Here is a 16,923-nt window from a genome sequence, read left to right on the forward strand (position 1 = left end):
AGACAAGTTCAAGATCGCTCAAGATCGAACGACTTTCCAAAGCGGAATGTAAATCGTGCAACTGTTCGTAAACTCGTTCACAAGTTGATGCGTATTAATGTGAAACGCTGACACTAGTATTTCATATTGTCAATAAATTACTTTTTTAAAGCGTTTGCAGACAAGCATATATTATAAATTTTTTTAATTACGAAAATTTTTAACTTGCAAATAAACAATACTTTTATCAAAAATTATATTAATATACGCTTAGTTTCAGAATAAAGACGATAATTGTACAATAGTAAATTAAACTAAAATTGAAATTTCAGAAATATATTATATTATTTTAAAATACAATAATTATATCTGAAACCAACAAAATTAATTGTCTAAATTTACAGATTATATTGTAGACTATGCTATTTTAGACTATACTTTTGTGTTAAAAATTTTACTGGTTAAATTTGAATAATTTTGTTAAGTATGTTGAGCATGTATCATGAAAATTTAAATAAAAGAGAAATTAGGAAAGAGATCAATTTTTCTTGATGAGTATTTTCCATTAATGTGCGTGTTATTTTTCGTATTTTTCATTACCTGATTGCTTTCAGCTGCAGATCATAAATTAAATGGTAATCCCATTATAAGCTTAAAACTTAATATCATGGAAGACATTGTTTTATTTCTTTCTGAATAGTTTTTGACAGATTTTACAAAACACATATATCTTATTTCTTAAATCTTTTCATTCAAAATAACCTAATAAAATTGGATCTATCTTATTCTATTTATAAAGACACTTTCTTAAAACTAATTCGAGATGTAATTGTAAAATCTAAAACGTACAATATAGATAAAAGGAAGTAATTGTTTTTCAATTCACAAGAAAAATATTTTATTTAATATTCTTTGTATGTTACGTCGCAGAAGTTTCTGGAACAAAAGATGTCAGTCTCTATTATAAACTCAAAAGTGCATTTTTTCCGTTTTACTTTGTACTTTTCATTACTATATTATACCATACCATTTTTCCTGACGATAAATGTTACACGTGCGGTCCACGTGATTCTGCGACATTAATTAGAAGATACGGCAGATTGCATTCGGTGAATAGAGGCTTACGGCACGAATAATGACGCAGCCATTGACCAATTTCGGCCCTGGCCAAAACGTTCAATTAAATGGTCCGTAAATCACCATTGTCGCATGACGTAGGAACAGATCGGCGATAAAGTTAACAATTTCTAGCGTGCAAGGCGAGACTAGCGCAAGCTTATTTGGTGTGAAAGTGCGGATAACAGGATTGACTCTGTGTTTTTCTTCTATCCGATACGTTTAGGGAATATCATGTTTTGAATATCAATCCGTATCTATTCCTTCATTGTACTTAATGTAAACATTTAAACAATTGTGGTAGTATAGAAAAAAAATCGTATCTTTATGAAAGTAAATTAAACAATTTTTTCATTTGTAATAATGTGCCATTAAATTAGTTACATATAACTAATACATGAAAAACTGTAAATCAGAATTCATATAATTAACGGTTAACTATCTTTAATAGTACAATAAATGCATGTTTTACTTCTTAAGTCACAATAAAGATAAAGTTATAAATTAATTTGTTATGCAATTTATGGCGCAATTAATATCATGCAATTGATTATTTAATTTAATATATGTTCTATACATTAGCTGTATTATGCTTTTGAGAATATTTTCTTTGTAGACGATGCGACGGATAAATTCTGATTGGACGAATTAATCCTCTATAATTCATTTCAACTTTCTGTCGCCAATTCGGTCGCCAATTGATTCGATTCGGGTTTCAATATCGCAGAACTAAATTAAATTTTCCGCAAGCGAATATCGGAATACGATGAATCAAACAAAAACGCATCAATGTTTGTTAAATACTCGTAAGTTATGACACAGATAGCGAGCATTAATATTTGATACATAATGAACACACGTGACGTATTATGAAACAGATTTCGATGGAATATATGCGCCATATATTTTAAATAAAGTCGAGCGCCGAATATAAATTCAAGTTTTACATTATGAGTATAACATGAAAACATAATTATGTAAAAGTATATTTTCTTTTTTAACGAATGAAAATATTCTTTACTTTATTAAATTCTTTATTAGAAAGTTATAATATAATATATGCTAAAGAACTTTCCTTTTCAAAAATAATTATATTAAATAATACGTCAATCAAAATTTTGTTTGAGAAAAATATTTTTGGAGTAAAAAATATAAAAATCAATTATATATTAATATGTAAAAAATAATATTTTTTTATATATCATATTTTCTTCATCTTTGTAAGAATATTTCATAAATAAATAAATTATTCTGTTATCATTCACCATACTCACATGATGAAAATTACATAAAACAGCTGAATGATGCCTTTGCCAATGAATTTTCGTGCCGTCCTTGTCTGCTGAAAGTCAGCATTTACGAATTGGTTGGATAACAAATTGCTTCAAGTACCTAAGTAAATACCTGTTCCGAAACTAAAGTTGAAGCTAAAGGCTCCAAGATCTAAATCGGCGACTCAGCGGGTTTCCAAGGTGAAAGAAAGTTTCTGTGAATTCTTTAACAGGAATTAGCCGGACAGATTTTATTGAAAGCAAAGTATTGAAAAAATGCAAAAAAAGAAATAGAAGTGTTTTTACTGTTTTAATATATTAATTTGAGCGTAAAGGTAAATACGCATAACAAATCATTTAGCTACTTTACAATTCTTTTTATGTGCTCTGATAATTCTATTCTATAATTTTATGATAAATTATTAAATTTTATCTGAACTATACTTTTCTTTATATTTATCTACAGCTTAAAATAAAAGAAACTTTTATAAATGTCTATATACATATAGTATATCTTAATATCATATAATTGCTTCAAAAAATATGAAAAAACAGATCGTTAAATACTTATAAATATTAAAATTTTATTATAATTTTATTTAGATAGTAAACGTCACGTCTCGATAATTCTATCATGAGCTTATAAAAGATAACTCATAAAAGACAGAAAATGAAAAGATAAAATAAAATTAAAGTTGAAATATGATTCCTTATTTGAATATTGTTTTTTTAAGAATATCATCATTGAGATATTATTTCATAGTCATTAGGTTTTTCAAGAAGTATCATTAATGTATAAATCATTGAGAAATGATGCTATTAATGTTTTTAGGCTATATAGCAAAAATACTAAAGACTTTATTTCATCTCGCAGCTGTATGTGAATTTCATAAACAAATGGTCCGCGGTTGCAATTCTGTTAAAAGCTTTTATGGTAAATTTTCATACCAATTTAAATGAGCCTATGTAGCAATTACCTATGAAAAATTTACTCATAGAATGCGCATGAATCATATTTACATATAAACAATTATAATTATTTATTATAGTTAGTTATAATTTATTATATATCTTATAACTTGTGATGACGTAATTTAATGGTAACAATAGATTGATGAATTCTAAAATTTAATTTTCTTTACCAAAGAAGAAGTTTCTAAACATCATAGTTTAATTAAATATTTATTTAATAAATGTTTAATTTAAGTGCTTAATTACAAAATGTAAAATCCTAAAAATTAGAAAACAATAAGTACAGACTTCCCTTAAGGTAATCGCAAAACTCTACACTGATGCTAAAAAATTTATCAGTAAAAAATTAAAATTAAAAGGTTTTACGTATACAGCCTAACTAATTATTAATTAACAATGGCATACAAAATAATAAAGAAATTAAATATCATGCCTTTTGTGTAAATGAATAAATTCTGCTTTTCTCTCATATATGTTATTAATATTTTATGCAAACAGCATATTCTAACTCGATGCTCATTCTTTCATTATATTCAGATTTATGTGGGTATACACGATGTTTTTAAAATGTAATACTGGCTTTTTTCTATAGCGTGAATATTAACTTACCTACGATATCAATATGCCCACTGTATTCCACTTTGACTGTTGTACGTAATGTAATGGACTTTTCCGAGAAATTCGATATTTTTCAATGCATACAATACCAGCACTTTGCTAAAGTTGGAACACTATTTCAATCGGATTAACTTGCAGTATGAAATATCAAATATTTATTTAGTTGTGACATTTGTACTTAATAATCATTATATTATTATATTATAATTTTAATATTACGATATCTTTTGCGTTTCTTATCATGTATCATTAAAAACTTGCACATATTTCGACGTATTAAAATTAATATAAAAGAAATATATACATTATTGAGTAATCTAACGTTGACATATATTATTTAATGTAATACAAAATAATAATTAAATGATATGTCAAAATTTAAAACAAATGAACGAGAAACATCACATAAGTATGAAAACCTTTCGCATCAATATTACAACGTCTTTTTACAACTTTAATGTTATTTTTTATAATTTTGTTATTAAAATATGAAATATAATAATATTATTAAATAATTCATACAAATATAGAGATGTTCAAACAATAAATAATTTCATAAAAAGTTAAATTGGTAATTATATGCACATCTGTTTTGTAGTATATTAAAGTTTCTGTACATGCGTTCCAAGATACTTTTGTGTGCATTAATCGACGAATACATCGAATTCACGTGCGGCGTATTAAATGTTTCGTGCCTATAGGAGGATTCGCAGAAACTCATTAGCGTGCTAGATAGCTCGCGTGATCTGTTTAAGAGTACCGCAGCACTATCACTATGTGATAGATTAGTTCTGATTATTTTATATCGTTCAGAAACTACTAATGATTGGCGAAATGATAAAGGTTATAAAAAGAAGCGCAAGCAATGCAACTTGCGCGATTCAAATGGTCACAATTGAGCATCCCCGAGAATGAATGCCATTTGAAACTTCAAATACTGTGATTGGTCAATTCCCTCGCTTTTCAACTTCTATTGCACGCACATTTTCTTTATGTATCGTTACCTTTAATACGAATCTTTTAATACGAAGTTTCTTCCACATGCACTGGAGTCTAGAAACCTTGTGATAATTCTGATATGGATACATCAGGTATCCTTTGCTCACCTTTATAGGTTGAACGTTTCAAAAGACGGCCCATAATAATTTTCATGGTACCGCTCTTAAGCCGACCTTCGATAAACAGTAATGTTTTAGTATCGCCAAGCAGCAGCCCTCATGAACGCGTGAAATACGATCGTCTTAAAGTTTCCGCGGTGTTGGAGGGCCGGGGCGTTCCGAACGTCCGCAGAGTCTTAAAGAGGCGACAGTAAAGAAGTAATAAAAATTATACCGCCAGCTTAGCCCTTGAATTTGTATATGGTATAAATTACAAAATGGACAAATTATGACCTGTCTTTTATACATCAATATACCTTTTTTAATGTTCTAAAAGGAATATTTAAAAATCACGATATAAATTTCTTTAATAGTTTGAGCATTAAAAAATTCTATTATTTATTGTTGTTTTAATTTTATAGTTCTATACTCTTATCGAACAATTGTTTTTACTTATATCTTAATATATACATATATTATTAAATATAAATGTGTTATACTTTAGTTATATGTAAAATAAAAAAATCATGTGTAATTATAAATTACAAATATATATATATATATAAATGTACATATTACATTTTAAGCAATATTTATTTAAATGTTATGTTAATTTTCTTATATTTTTCTTAATAATAACAAATTTTATTTCCAAAATGATTATTAAATTGACATTAAAGTTTAAAAATCTAGAGCGTTATATTAATTAATAGTAACACCTTTCTTTCATAATTGTCACTTTGCAATAATTTAAGTTCAACGTTCAATATATATTTTCGAGCAGAATGACGCGACGAAAGGAAAACGTACTTCACAAGAGTGATCAAACTGATAGAAAAAGTTAATCTTGTTCTTCTAGCTCATCGATTATTGCCTTGCTTGTTCGCCACGAAGAAAGCGGCGAATCTGCATCTATAAGACGTGAAGTAAAATAAACTTTGCACGTGAACGTTGAAACACAGATGGCTTTTTCGCAGCACGCTACTTGGAAGAAGACATTCTTTATCTTTTTTCTTTCGTTTGTTTCTCATTCTCCAATCTCGGACTTGAAGTTGAAGTTCAGTATAAACCTCATCCCCCCGGTTTCCCCGATTTGTCTTCCAGGTGAAAGTCGAAAGAGCTAGCGGAAAACGAGTTCCTTTGAAATGATATATTCCTAAAGTAAATTCATTCATCTGTGCGTAAAGAGCAACCTTTGCAATTGGCCGCATCTATTGCGAGCAATTTCCCTCGAAGAACCTCGAGGCGGACGTGGTTCCTTCTTGCACTTAAAACGCGGAGTAGTGAGTGCAATTCTTCTTTTAGTGTATCTTTATTTCTCTTTTCGATCTGTACGATGGAAGAAATTTCTTAGCCATTTCAGATTCTTATATTCTTAGCAAAAGTTCAATACAGTTTCAAGAAAAAATAAAAATGATTTACAGAGAAGAAAGTATACTTATTCCTCTTAATATTCAAGTAGTTAGTGAGCATTAAAAAATATCGATATAATCTTATTATGGTAATCTTAATACTCTTAAAATACATACATTTAAAATTAATTATACAAGATTTCTTTTCTCATAAAATTCTTCAAAAATAGTCGTTCAAATAGCTTCATTTTTAAAAATATCTTTATATATTTAAAAACAAGTTGGCTATATGCTTTATAATTAAACGTTTTAGATTTTCTTTGAGTTTTAGATTTCCACGATCTAAATCTTAAAAGCAAAATTTTAATAAAATAGTATTATTTTTAATGGAATAATAAAACGATCGAAATATTATATTAATGCATATTAATATGCTTTCTTCTAAAATGCAACTTATAAAATTATGGTATTATATGTATCTTGTATATAAAAAATTCATAAGTTCGAAGTCTATACTAAAAGAAGAAAAGTGTGCCAAATGTTGTATCAGACGTGTTTTACCAGTCCTACACTAGTAAAGGAAGGGTGAAAAACTGGAAAAGAAAGAGTATCATCGATCCTATATAAGATTGTCGATCTTGATCACTTACACTTGTAGCCATTACGTTCAATCTTCAATGTCACCGTTAAAATTTGCGGGTTAAATTGCAAGTTAACACGTCAATTTTTTAATTTTAAAACACATGGTTATTTATGACGTATCAAATGTAAGCTTTTAAAAAATCATCGTGAAAATCGTTAGCGTGATAATGATATTTTCAAACGTGAGTGTCTTTATCTATCTTCAGACTGTCGTCATCGCTGTGACATTGATATCTGTGAGAGCGTACGATATTAAAAGAGACAGTTCTTCCAATGCAGACGTCACTTATCGTAAACCACATCCGCGGAATTTCTTTCTGAATCAACCGTTTATTGACAAAACGATCGGTTTGCAAATTTCGGCTGTACCAGTGAGAGATCAAACTACTGGTCAACGAACTCTTCGCGATGTATCCTTAAAAGATCGAGCCATCTATCCATTCGGCTTAACAATGTTTCATCATCAACCGATCAAACAGAATTCCTTTAAGATAACATCGTTTAGAGATAAATTGTACAAAGATGCAGTACCAAAGAATCGACAATTGCGTGGAGAACGGACTGTCCTCACAGACAATCTTTTCGAAGAACAATTGCTTACACCGGAGGAAATCTTCGAGTCACAAGCGTTGACATACAGTAGCCAAGCACCGTTCAAAGAACAGCTGTTTACAACTAAAACGCTATTTAAAAACTTATTTTGCGGACAATCATCTTCGGCTGAACAAGCGTTTCAGAAGCAAAAGACTTGTGTCGAATCTCCATCCATCTCCAATTCGATCAAGTTTTATCGAGATAACTCTTATATTAAACCAATCGATTCGTATGAACGATATAAGAATATACTAACTTCGTTTGACGGGAATTCTTTGATATATACAAAGTCCGGTGAGTTTACAGATGTTATACAATTTCAAAAACATATGATAGGAACTCTTTATCTATTCTAATACAAATTTTTTCAGAATTTTTATACAATCTGGAATATTTGTCAGAAATACTGAGAAAATGTATAATTTTTCTTAGAATTTTTCATATATATAAATTCTGAAACACTTTAAGATTTCTAAAATTTTGCATTTAATAATTTCTGGAAAGATTTTATAACATTTAATCAGAAGTTATAGAATAGGAAATCTCAGAAATCTTCTATCTCTTAAATATTTCAGAATTCAGACGTATAAAGAATTTTAAAAAAGATGTAAACTTCTCTCAGCACTTCAGAAAAGTGTTATAATTAGTATTAAAAATGAGAAAAGTTTTCTAAAAAGTTATGAAATTATTTACAAATTAAAAAAAATTTTTTAATTTATATAAAAATTTTGAAAAATTTTAGAATTTATATAAAAGTTCTAATTTTGACAAAAATTTTTACCAGAGTAACTTTACATTAGAGAATAAATTTTCTCCGATAAGATAGATACAATTAAATTTTTTCTCTTCTGTTTTCTAATTTAACTCTCGCAAATTGTTTTGTAAACAATTCGATATTGAATTTTCTATTAAATTATTAAACAATTTGTTAACTGAAATGTTAAACAAACTTGTTCCCTCAGAATTTTAACTTGATTACACCGCGTTAATTATTGCAGAATAATTTTCAGTTATCACGTTAAATCTCTACTGATTCTTGCATATAATATCAACCTCGAACTTAAAAATAATGAAATATCCTTAGGAGACAATTTTGTTTTCCTCACTCGTTCAGAATAACATTGTCACGTTTGCTTGTTGATATCTTGGGAACTTTTTTATGGTAAATTGTATCTATGCTATTCGTGTGATAATCATATTTTTCATAGATAATCATGCGCCTAAACTATCTTCAATGCTGATGGTTCCATCTTCTGAGTATCTTCCGTTAAATGCTGAGACGCTCACGACGCAATCATCAATGCCTGTTATCGTGCACGAAGGTAATTCTGCCATGTCTTCTGTTTCCTCCGGTATGGGCAAAGCTCATTCCTCAGAAGCTTCCAAGATGGAACTCAGTCCGAGATGGAACTCGCTAACGTCGATCAGCAAATACAATGCGGTGAGCAAAACCTATGACAGCTGATGTTTCGATTTTACAAAGCGAGGTATTATATAATCAAAATTTAATCCTGTCCGTTGAATCTGATACTCGGCCGAAGGCAAACTTTATTCACCGAAAATTTTACGTATCTATTCATTTTTGCAATGAATATAGTTGCAATTATAAATGAAGCCATCTCGATTCTGTCAACCATATCAAGTTTTATGTTACGTATATCTACTTGTAATTAGAATAACTCGCGCAAAACGAATAAAATTTAAAAACATAATTTTATACTTAATATTATACAATTCTATACAATTTTATTTTACTTCATGCTTACGTCAATCGTTGCAATGTTGCGTAAACATATATTATAATAATTGCATGTAAATTTATATATTATGTTATTTCTTGGTGTATCTTATGCATATATTTTACATTCCATTTATTATTAAAGCTAATATCAAGTTAAAAATATTTGTATTCAATCATCTAAGTACTGAACAAACATAAGACTAGCGAAATTTCTTATATAATTTTACATTAATAATTGCACAATATTAACTGTAATATACTATTGAATATTGAAGATTATAAAATATATGATAAACAAGAGTAAACACACTAAAAAAATATAGTACTAAAAAAATGTAGTACGAATCAGCGGTGCGCAGAACTAATAAATGTTTGTTCTGCTTTTAGCCAGTTGACAGCTTACCAACAACCGTTCCATCAATCTCAGTTAGCACAAACCAATCCTCGATTGTAGGTCACATCTTAACAAGTTTAACAACCAAGCCCAGTTCGCCTGTTATGGCAACATCAATAGCGCCGTCCGGAAAGTACGTAATGGCTGACCGGAGCTTTATTATCCGCCGCGTTGGTTACATACACTATAACTATGCAGTAAACTAAACTTGTAAAATTACCCAATTGCTGAACAAAAATGTCTCATTTGAATACCATGGTGGACCTGAGGCAATCGCATAATGTCATTGCAAAGTTATGCGCAAAATTAATACAATTTCAAATATATTTCAGATAATATTTATTTAGCATAATTAATTCTATTTTGTTTAATAATTTTGTGTATTGCCACAGTGTGTAAATTAAAGTAATAATATGAAAGTGAACTTAAAGTAGTGATAAGAAAATTATATCTCTAAATTATTTATACATTCTTCAATTGAAGGACTCCAAGAGAATGTTCCTATCATTCATAAAAATCGATGTTTTAATACAAAAATGTTGCTTATACAATTGGTTGCTATACATTTTTTTTATTTCCTATAAAATTAAAAAGTATTAAATGCAATGTTCTTCTTTTAACTATGTTTTTACTGAGTCTTTGAAAATATTCAAGCCTTACATAAAATCTTGTTATTTTTTTATTAGCTTATTTTATTTCTCTCAATAATTCTCGTAATTGTAGAATTGTGATGCAAAATCGAGAATATATAAAGAAATAACTAATCGCATTAATTAATCTATAAAATAATTATATTATATTAAAATTTGATTTCTCTTTGATTTAGCGTTCTTGAACCGATTTATTTTTACGCTACTAAACATGGGGCTGTTACATATCCTCTTCCTTTGAGTGACAATAGTGACATGCACGCTCATACGTCTTCACATATGCCAAGGAGTCTCAAGATCAATGAACATAACATTAAATTCCTAGAGTCAGAAGCACCAAAGAACGTTGAAACCCAAAGCTCCACATTAAACTACATTCTCCCCGAAGAGCACAAGACCGAACTGAAGGATATTCAGACCTCCTTAGTAGACTACACGTTGCCCGTGAAAGTTAAACACCATTGGTCTTTGCAGCAATTCTCAGAACCAGAAACATCTTCCGGCTATGCTCCGCTATCTCTAAACTCGAAGACGAAACGCGTTTTACCGAACATATCTATCGCGCCCATTTCTTGGCCAATAAAAATTAAAAATGACGTTTCTACAATGCTGCCATTGAAATCTATAATGACGTCCAACGCGGCGACAAAGAACAAGTTATTGCTAGGTATAATATGATTATATTTTATAATTACGTTATATAAACAATAATAATCTAAAGCTTAATATACGTGATAAGCCAAAGCTTTATTTTTTTTTAAATACAAGGTAATAATAATATCAAAGGAGCAAACATGTAATTATATTATTGCGACTGTTACATTTCGTTAACTAATCTTATAAATTTATCACAAGGAGGATTATTTTGTAAATTTCTTCAATTTTGTGAGATCACTAATATTTTAGAGGAATGTTTTAATAATTAATGCGAATACTGTAGCCTTTTATTTATATTTTATTACAGGCACACACATAGACTTACCTGTGGACTTCACAGCAAGCATACCAAATAGTCTGACTTCAAATACACCCAATGGTATATCTGGAAGCATAACTGGAGGCATATCAACGAGCATACCTGGTGGCATGACGATGGACATACCTGCGAGCATACCAACTTTGAACTTTGGACAAACTTTACATCACATGGAACAATTACGATCAACTCAAGAAGCAAGAAATCTATGGTACCCCACAGGTATCCTAGCTCTATACTCTAAGTTTTCCATCTTCGGTTTCGACCGTAACATACATTTTAACGTAACACCCTGAAATTTCTCTGAAGGTACAGTAATCCGTTAAAAGCGCTCCGGAATTTAATGGAATAGCGGAGTGATATAACGCGTTTCAATTTTGGCAAGAATTTATCTGTAAAATTCTTGATACGAAAATTATGAGATGCAAATAGGAAATGTTGCACGATACTGACTCGAGAAAATAAATTTTACCCAACATAAAAATATATTATTGCTACCATTGTTATTATCCTTTTATCGAGTTTATATATATATTGTATATAATAGCAATTCGACCTGCCAATTATGTTAAAGACTCGTTTTTTCAACAACTTTTTTATGCACAATTGTTAAACATAATGCAATTAACGTATTTTACAGGTTTGCAGCTGCAATTGGGAGGTTTGGACGGGATAAATTACACCTTACATACGGGTAATCCCGCCACGAAACCGATAGAACCTGGGATAGTGAAAGCGGGTCAATTTCGCTGAAATTAGCGCAACCGCAGGCTCTCGCATTTACAAAAGTGAGTTCTCAAGGCATGATTCTGCGGTACGCGATACTCATATCGCTCGAAAGCTTTCTTAATGGCGTAATATTGCTTTGGTCGTTTTTATTAGCTTCGTGCTTGTCAGTTACGAGCAATCTATCCTTTATTTCATCTTTTCCTATCTTGTCCTATGAATCTTCATCTTCTTACGTATCACATTTTCCTTTTTCAGCATTTTACGATTTTCTTCTATTATGTTTCACTTTGCACTAACGGCACCACCGTATCGTGACACCGTACATTTCCACGAGTAAATCAAGTAAATTGCAGTTTTTGCTATACTTTATGCTTTCGGGATAAAGCTACCACACCTCTCGGGCAAAAGCGTGTATTAAAAGAAAGAAATTACCAGGCCGCTTCGGAGTTTGACATTAAATCAAGCGCATTCATATTTCTACACTTTTCGCTGCGCAGCTACTAACTCGTTAAATAAATTTATTATTCCATTTAATTAACTAAATAATTCAATCTCCGCGAGTATAAATGTCATTTGTATTTGAATAACCATTGTATAATTGTTGGATAGAGTAATAACTTTTTTCATATATTATACTTCATTTTAAAGAATGATTTGTCAAAGTTGTAATAATATCGCAGATTGAAATAATCTATCTAATTTTTCCAATCCATTTGAGATTTATTACACGCTATATAAATAATATATGTATAACTTAACGATTTAAAAAAAATGTTTTAAAATTTATAAATTAAAAGAACACATTTTAATTATCAATAAAAATTAACAAGTACAATACATGTCCATAGATAAATATTTATTTAACAAAAGCTTCAAATTTATCATTGCATTCATTATTATATTATTAAATGACTGGAAAAGTAAAAAGAGAAGGAAATAATACTTACAAAATTTTTATATTAAACTCTATAAGTAATAAAATAAATATTAGAAATGCAATAGGAATTTTATTGTAAAAATTTATTTTTATTTGTAGATATAATTTCAGTCTTTTTTAATTGTTAAATTTTGTGAATGCATTGAATGTGAGCATGCAGTTTAAAATTTTATAAATAGAGAGAGAGAGAGAGAGAGAGAGAGAGAGAGAAAGAGAGAGAGATTTTTATTTACAAGCATCTATTTACAAGCAAACATATATTAAATATATTTCAATTCTCTTTTCTATATACAGTAGATTCCTAATTATCATTTGGAAGTACGTCTGTTTGCTTCGGCAAATACTATCGAATGTTGGAAGTTCGCTGGTGGAAACTTATGAATATGGAATACGTATTCACGAAATATTAATTAGTAAACTAATTTTGTTAATCATACACGTTCGTGCCTGACAATCCTGTAGGTCTATTTATGTACGTAAACTCCAATCATTTAGTCAAAAGGCGAAATCAATTTATTGCACTGTTACATTAGAATAAATTTTATTTTGCATAAATCGCGTGCAAAATATATTATAATAAATCAATTTGTAAATCGGCTCAATAATGCGATTCAAAAATTTCCGAGTTTTTTTCTTTACTTTTATTTTATTTATCTGTCAATCATCGTTCTGTAATATATATATATATAATGGAAAGTCACAACATACTTAATATAGAGTTTAACAAATATATAAAGTGTCATTTCACGTGACACTTTATTGCAAAATATTTTAATATTTTACAGAGAGTAAGAAATTAAAATATTATAACATGAACTAAAACAAAACGAAAAAACAATTGACAATTTATATAACAAAAATATTAAATTTTGTTTAGCAACACTTAGAAGATCAAATACAGATATTTAAAAAACATTGCGAGCTCCTCGGTATTACTTTCGGTATTACAAAAAATGATTGCGCTATTTTTTTAGTGCCAGGCGTTGAAATGTGTGTTCTCTTCAAGAATGAAAGTTTTCCGCTTTGTGCAAGAGCACAAACAAAATGTTCCGCGTACACTACGTTCAGGCGCAATGCCGCTCGTAAATCCTTCAAAAATTTAACGCGAGATACGGCCATTCCGCGTGTCGAGTGCCGCAGGTGTCGGCTCTCTTTCCGCGGGACCGTAAGGTGGAAGAAACGAAAGTAGGCAGAGAGAAATGAGACATCTCATTCGTAGTCACCTGGGTTTCTTATTTACATTAATTACACCCGGAGAAGTTTCTATCTCGGCCAACAGAAGACAGGAGGAGGCAGCGGCCCGTTGCTTGTTTTGCTAAGGTGGCAATTATTTTCGCAGTCGGTAAATATGATTAATCGCGAGGAACTAAAGATGAAACAAGTCTCGACGTCGGCTGAAACAAATTGTGCTTGTTGAAATATCGACCGGCACGTGCTCATGTTTATATTGTTTACCTTTACAGAGTATCCTCTGAGGAAGTGCATATAAAGAGAATTTAATTAAATTAATGGAAATTGCGTGAAACACATGATACACACGCGCGAATTCCAACTTGTAGGTTTGAAATGACGCATATTTGCGGGTCGCATATAGATCGAATTACATAACATTAAATGCAATTCTATCAAAGTTCAGGAGATATTTACAGTAACCGTTATATTTCATCACGGTTTAATTAAATTTAATTACAGAATTTTATTTACATACATCGAAGTTGATGAAATTCCAAATACTTAATGCGAATGAAATTTAAAAATAATAAATCACAACGTAGTAAAAAACTAAATACACTGTAACATGACTTGTTTAAATATTTTCATAATTTATTTTATAATTTTCGTAATTTTATAATTTTCATTGTACAAAAAGTTGCATATTTTATATTCTTCTCTTTGTTTTCAAATAATTGAAAATTATTGTTCTTATTATTTAGAAAAAATTATAATTATTAAATATCGCACAAAATATATAAGATATATAACATAATTATATATAATTTTATATTTTTACTATATATAATTAATTTAATATAATAGAACTTTTTAAATTTTATTTCAGATTGGAGTTGGATATCATCTTTAATAGCAATCTAGGACTACTATTATTCCAAACTGCTTTGATGTACATTACATTTGAAATATTAGCTATTTACATTTATGAAATTTGAGTAATTACTGTAAAGAAAAAATAATCAAAGGCATTAGAAGTGGCACATATTTTTTGTTGTTATTAATAATATAATATTTAATTAGTTTCAAATATTATCCAGTGTTATCTAGTGTAAAAATCTATTTTGTTGCTAGTATTTTAATGTATTATAAATATATCAATAAAATTTATTGTAAAACCATTGTATCAATTAATTTGTTTCGTGATCAGTAATATTTAAAATATTATTATTTCATTATTATTTCAATCTATTACTTATTTTTTTTTATTCCCACATGTTAAATACATTGCGTTTGTTAAATTGTAAGTTTATAATTTCTCGGAATGAGCTTGAATGTACCAATTTATTTAGCTTCGCAGAAATGCTATTTCAGAATTGTCGTGATAAATATTTGATACCAATAAATTAAGTTTCTTCATATACAAACCAAGTAGAATTTAATGCGAAAAAATTATTTTAGATTTGTCTGTTCTTATACAACAGAGATATAAAGTTTTCATACCACTTGCAGTTCGTTTTTGTACTATCTTTTATTTCACTATTTATCTATTTTCGTTCAATTCCTCTTCCTTTTGTTCATCACACGTCCAAGTACCTCGATGCTCACACGGATATAAACGGCCAAAACCCCGGGATATCTTTTATTCCTCAAATGTCCGTAAAAGTTGGCACCAAACGATTTCGTTGCAGATTGAATTCGCTGGCGGCCGTGATAGTTGGCCACGACCATTGTCACTGCAGATTGCATTGAACCAAATCAATGTAGTCACACGTATTGGTGGATTCGAACTGTAATAGCTTGAAAAAAGATGTCACATCTAGAAGGGGAAATTACCTGATTGGAATAAAGAACTGACTTCCACAAGAACATAAATAAAAAATAAACCGGGTGTATAACCAGCAAAACATTTTTAATGTTTGCATTAAATTCAGAAATATTTTTAATCATTAAAATTAGTGTTTTAAATTTATGCTTTTTACTAACTTTTTTATTTATATTCTCAGAAATGTCAATTCTTCACAAAATACACACATTTAAAACATATAATTATCTTTTTATAAATATATTTGATAATACGGATTCCGCCTTTAAAAAAGTAATTAATCATATTAAATACAATTTATTATTTAAATTGAACTGAGTTTTATATTATATTTATAAATATTAAACTTTATTAAACTGAAAGTTTCACTATGTAGCGATAGCGAGTTTGATAAGTATTCATATCCCAGTGGTGCGTTGCATTTTGAGTTCATCTCCACTCGAGTTGTCAAGCAATTATGCAGAATAATTGTGTGCCCAGTGTGTATCTCCGTTGTTTTATGATTTAGCCAGATAAATTTCACATTTATCCGCTACTTTCATTATTTTTCTAACAATGAGTCGACTGACTAGAAGTCAGTTGTAAGTTTCACACTTAATTATGCTCTGGCGAGAATAATATAGGTTTATCCCGTTTTCCATTCTAGAATTTCTTCGCGCCGTAGAGCGAATAATGTACCGTCGGCTTACGTTAGATTACTTCATTCGTGCATTTTATGGAGATAGCATGAGCGATTTAATTGCAAATTGGATCTGGGCTCTTTCGTTATTTTTCATTATTTCTGTAATTGAAACTGTTGCGAAGTTCTTTTGTCATATGCATTTCCGAGTGCAAGATCGCGATTCATTTTAATACACGTG

At 29.4% G+C, this 16,923-nt stretch overlaps 1 protein-coding gene across 1 annotated transcript; it reads left to right on the forward strand.

Moving 5' to 3' along the window:
• Positions 1–7,076: 7,076 nt before the first annotated feature.
• Positions 7,077–16,034, forward strand: LOC108749155. The gene is given in 8 exon segments (XM_018487690.1): positions 7,077–7,935; positions 8,850–9,082; positions 9,770–9,909; positions 10,603–11,093; positions 11,391–11,624; positions 12,043–12,141; positions 12,144–12,190; positions 15,930–16,034. Coding segments are annotated over 8 exon segments (2,070 nt in total). The 5' UTR covers positions 7,077–7,214.
• The last annotated feature ends 889 nt before the right edge of the window (positions 16,035–16,923 follow it).

Source organism: Trachymyrmex septentrionalis, unplaced genomic scaffold (assembly GCF_001594115.1).
Source record: "Trachymyrmex septentrionalis isolate Tsep2-gDNA-1 unplaced genomic scaffold, Tsep1.0 scaffold27, whole genome shotgun sequence".
NCBI classification, from domain to species: domain Eukaryota; kingdom Metazoa; phylum Arthropoda; class Insecta; order Hymenoptera; family Formicidae; genus Trachymyrmex; species Trachymyrmex septentrionalis.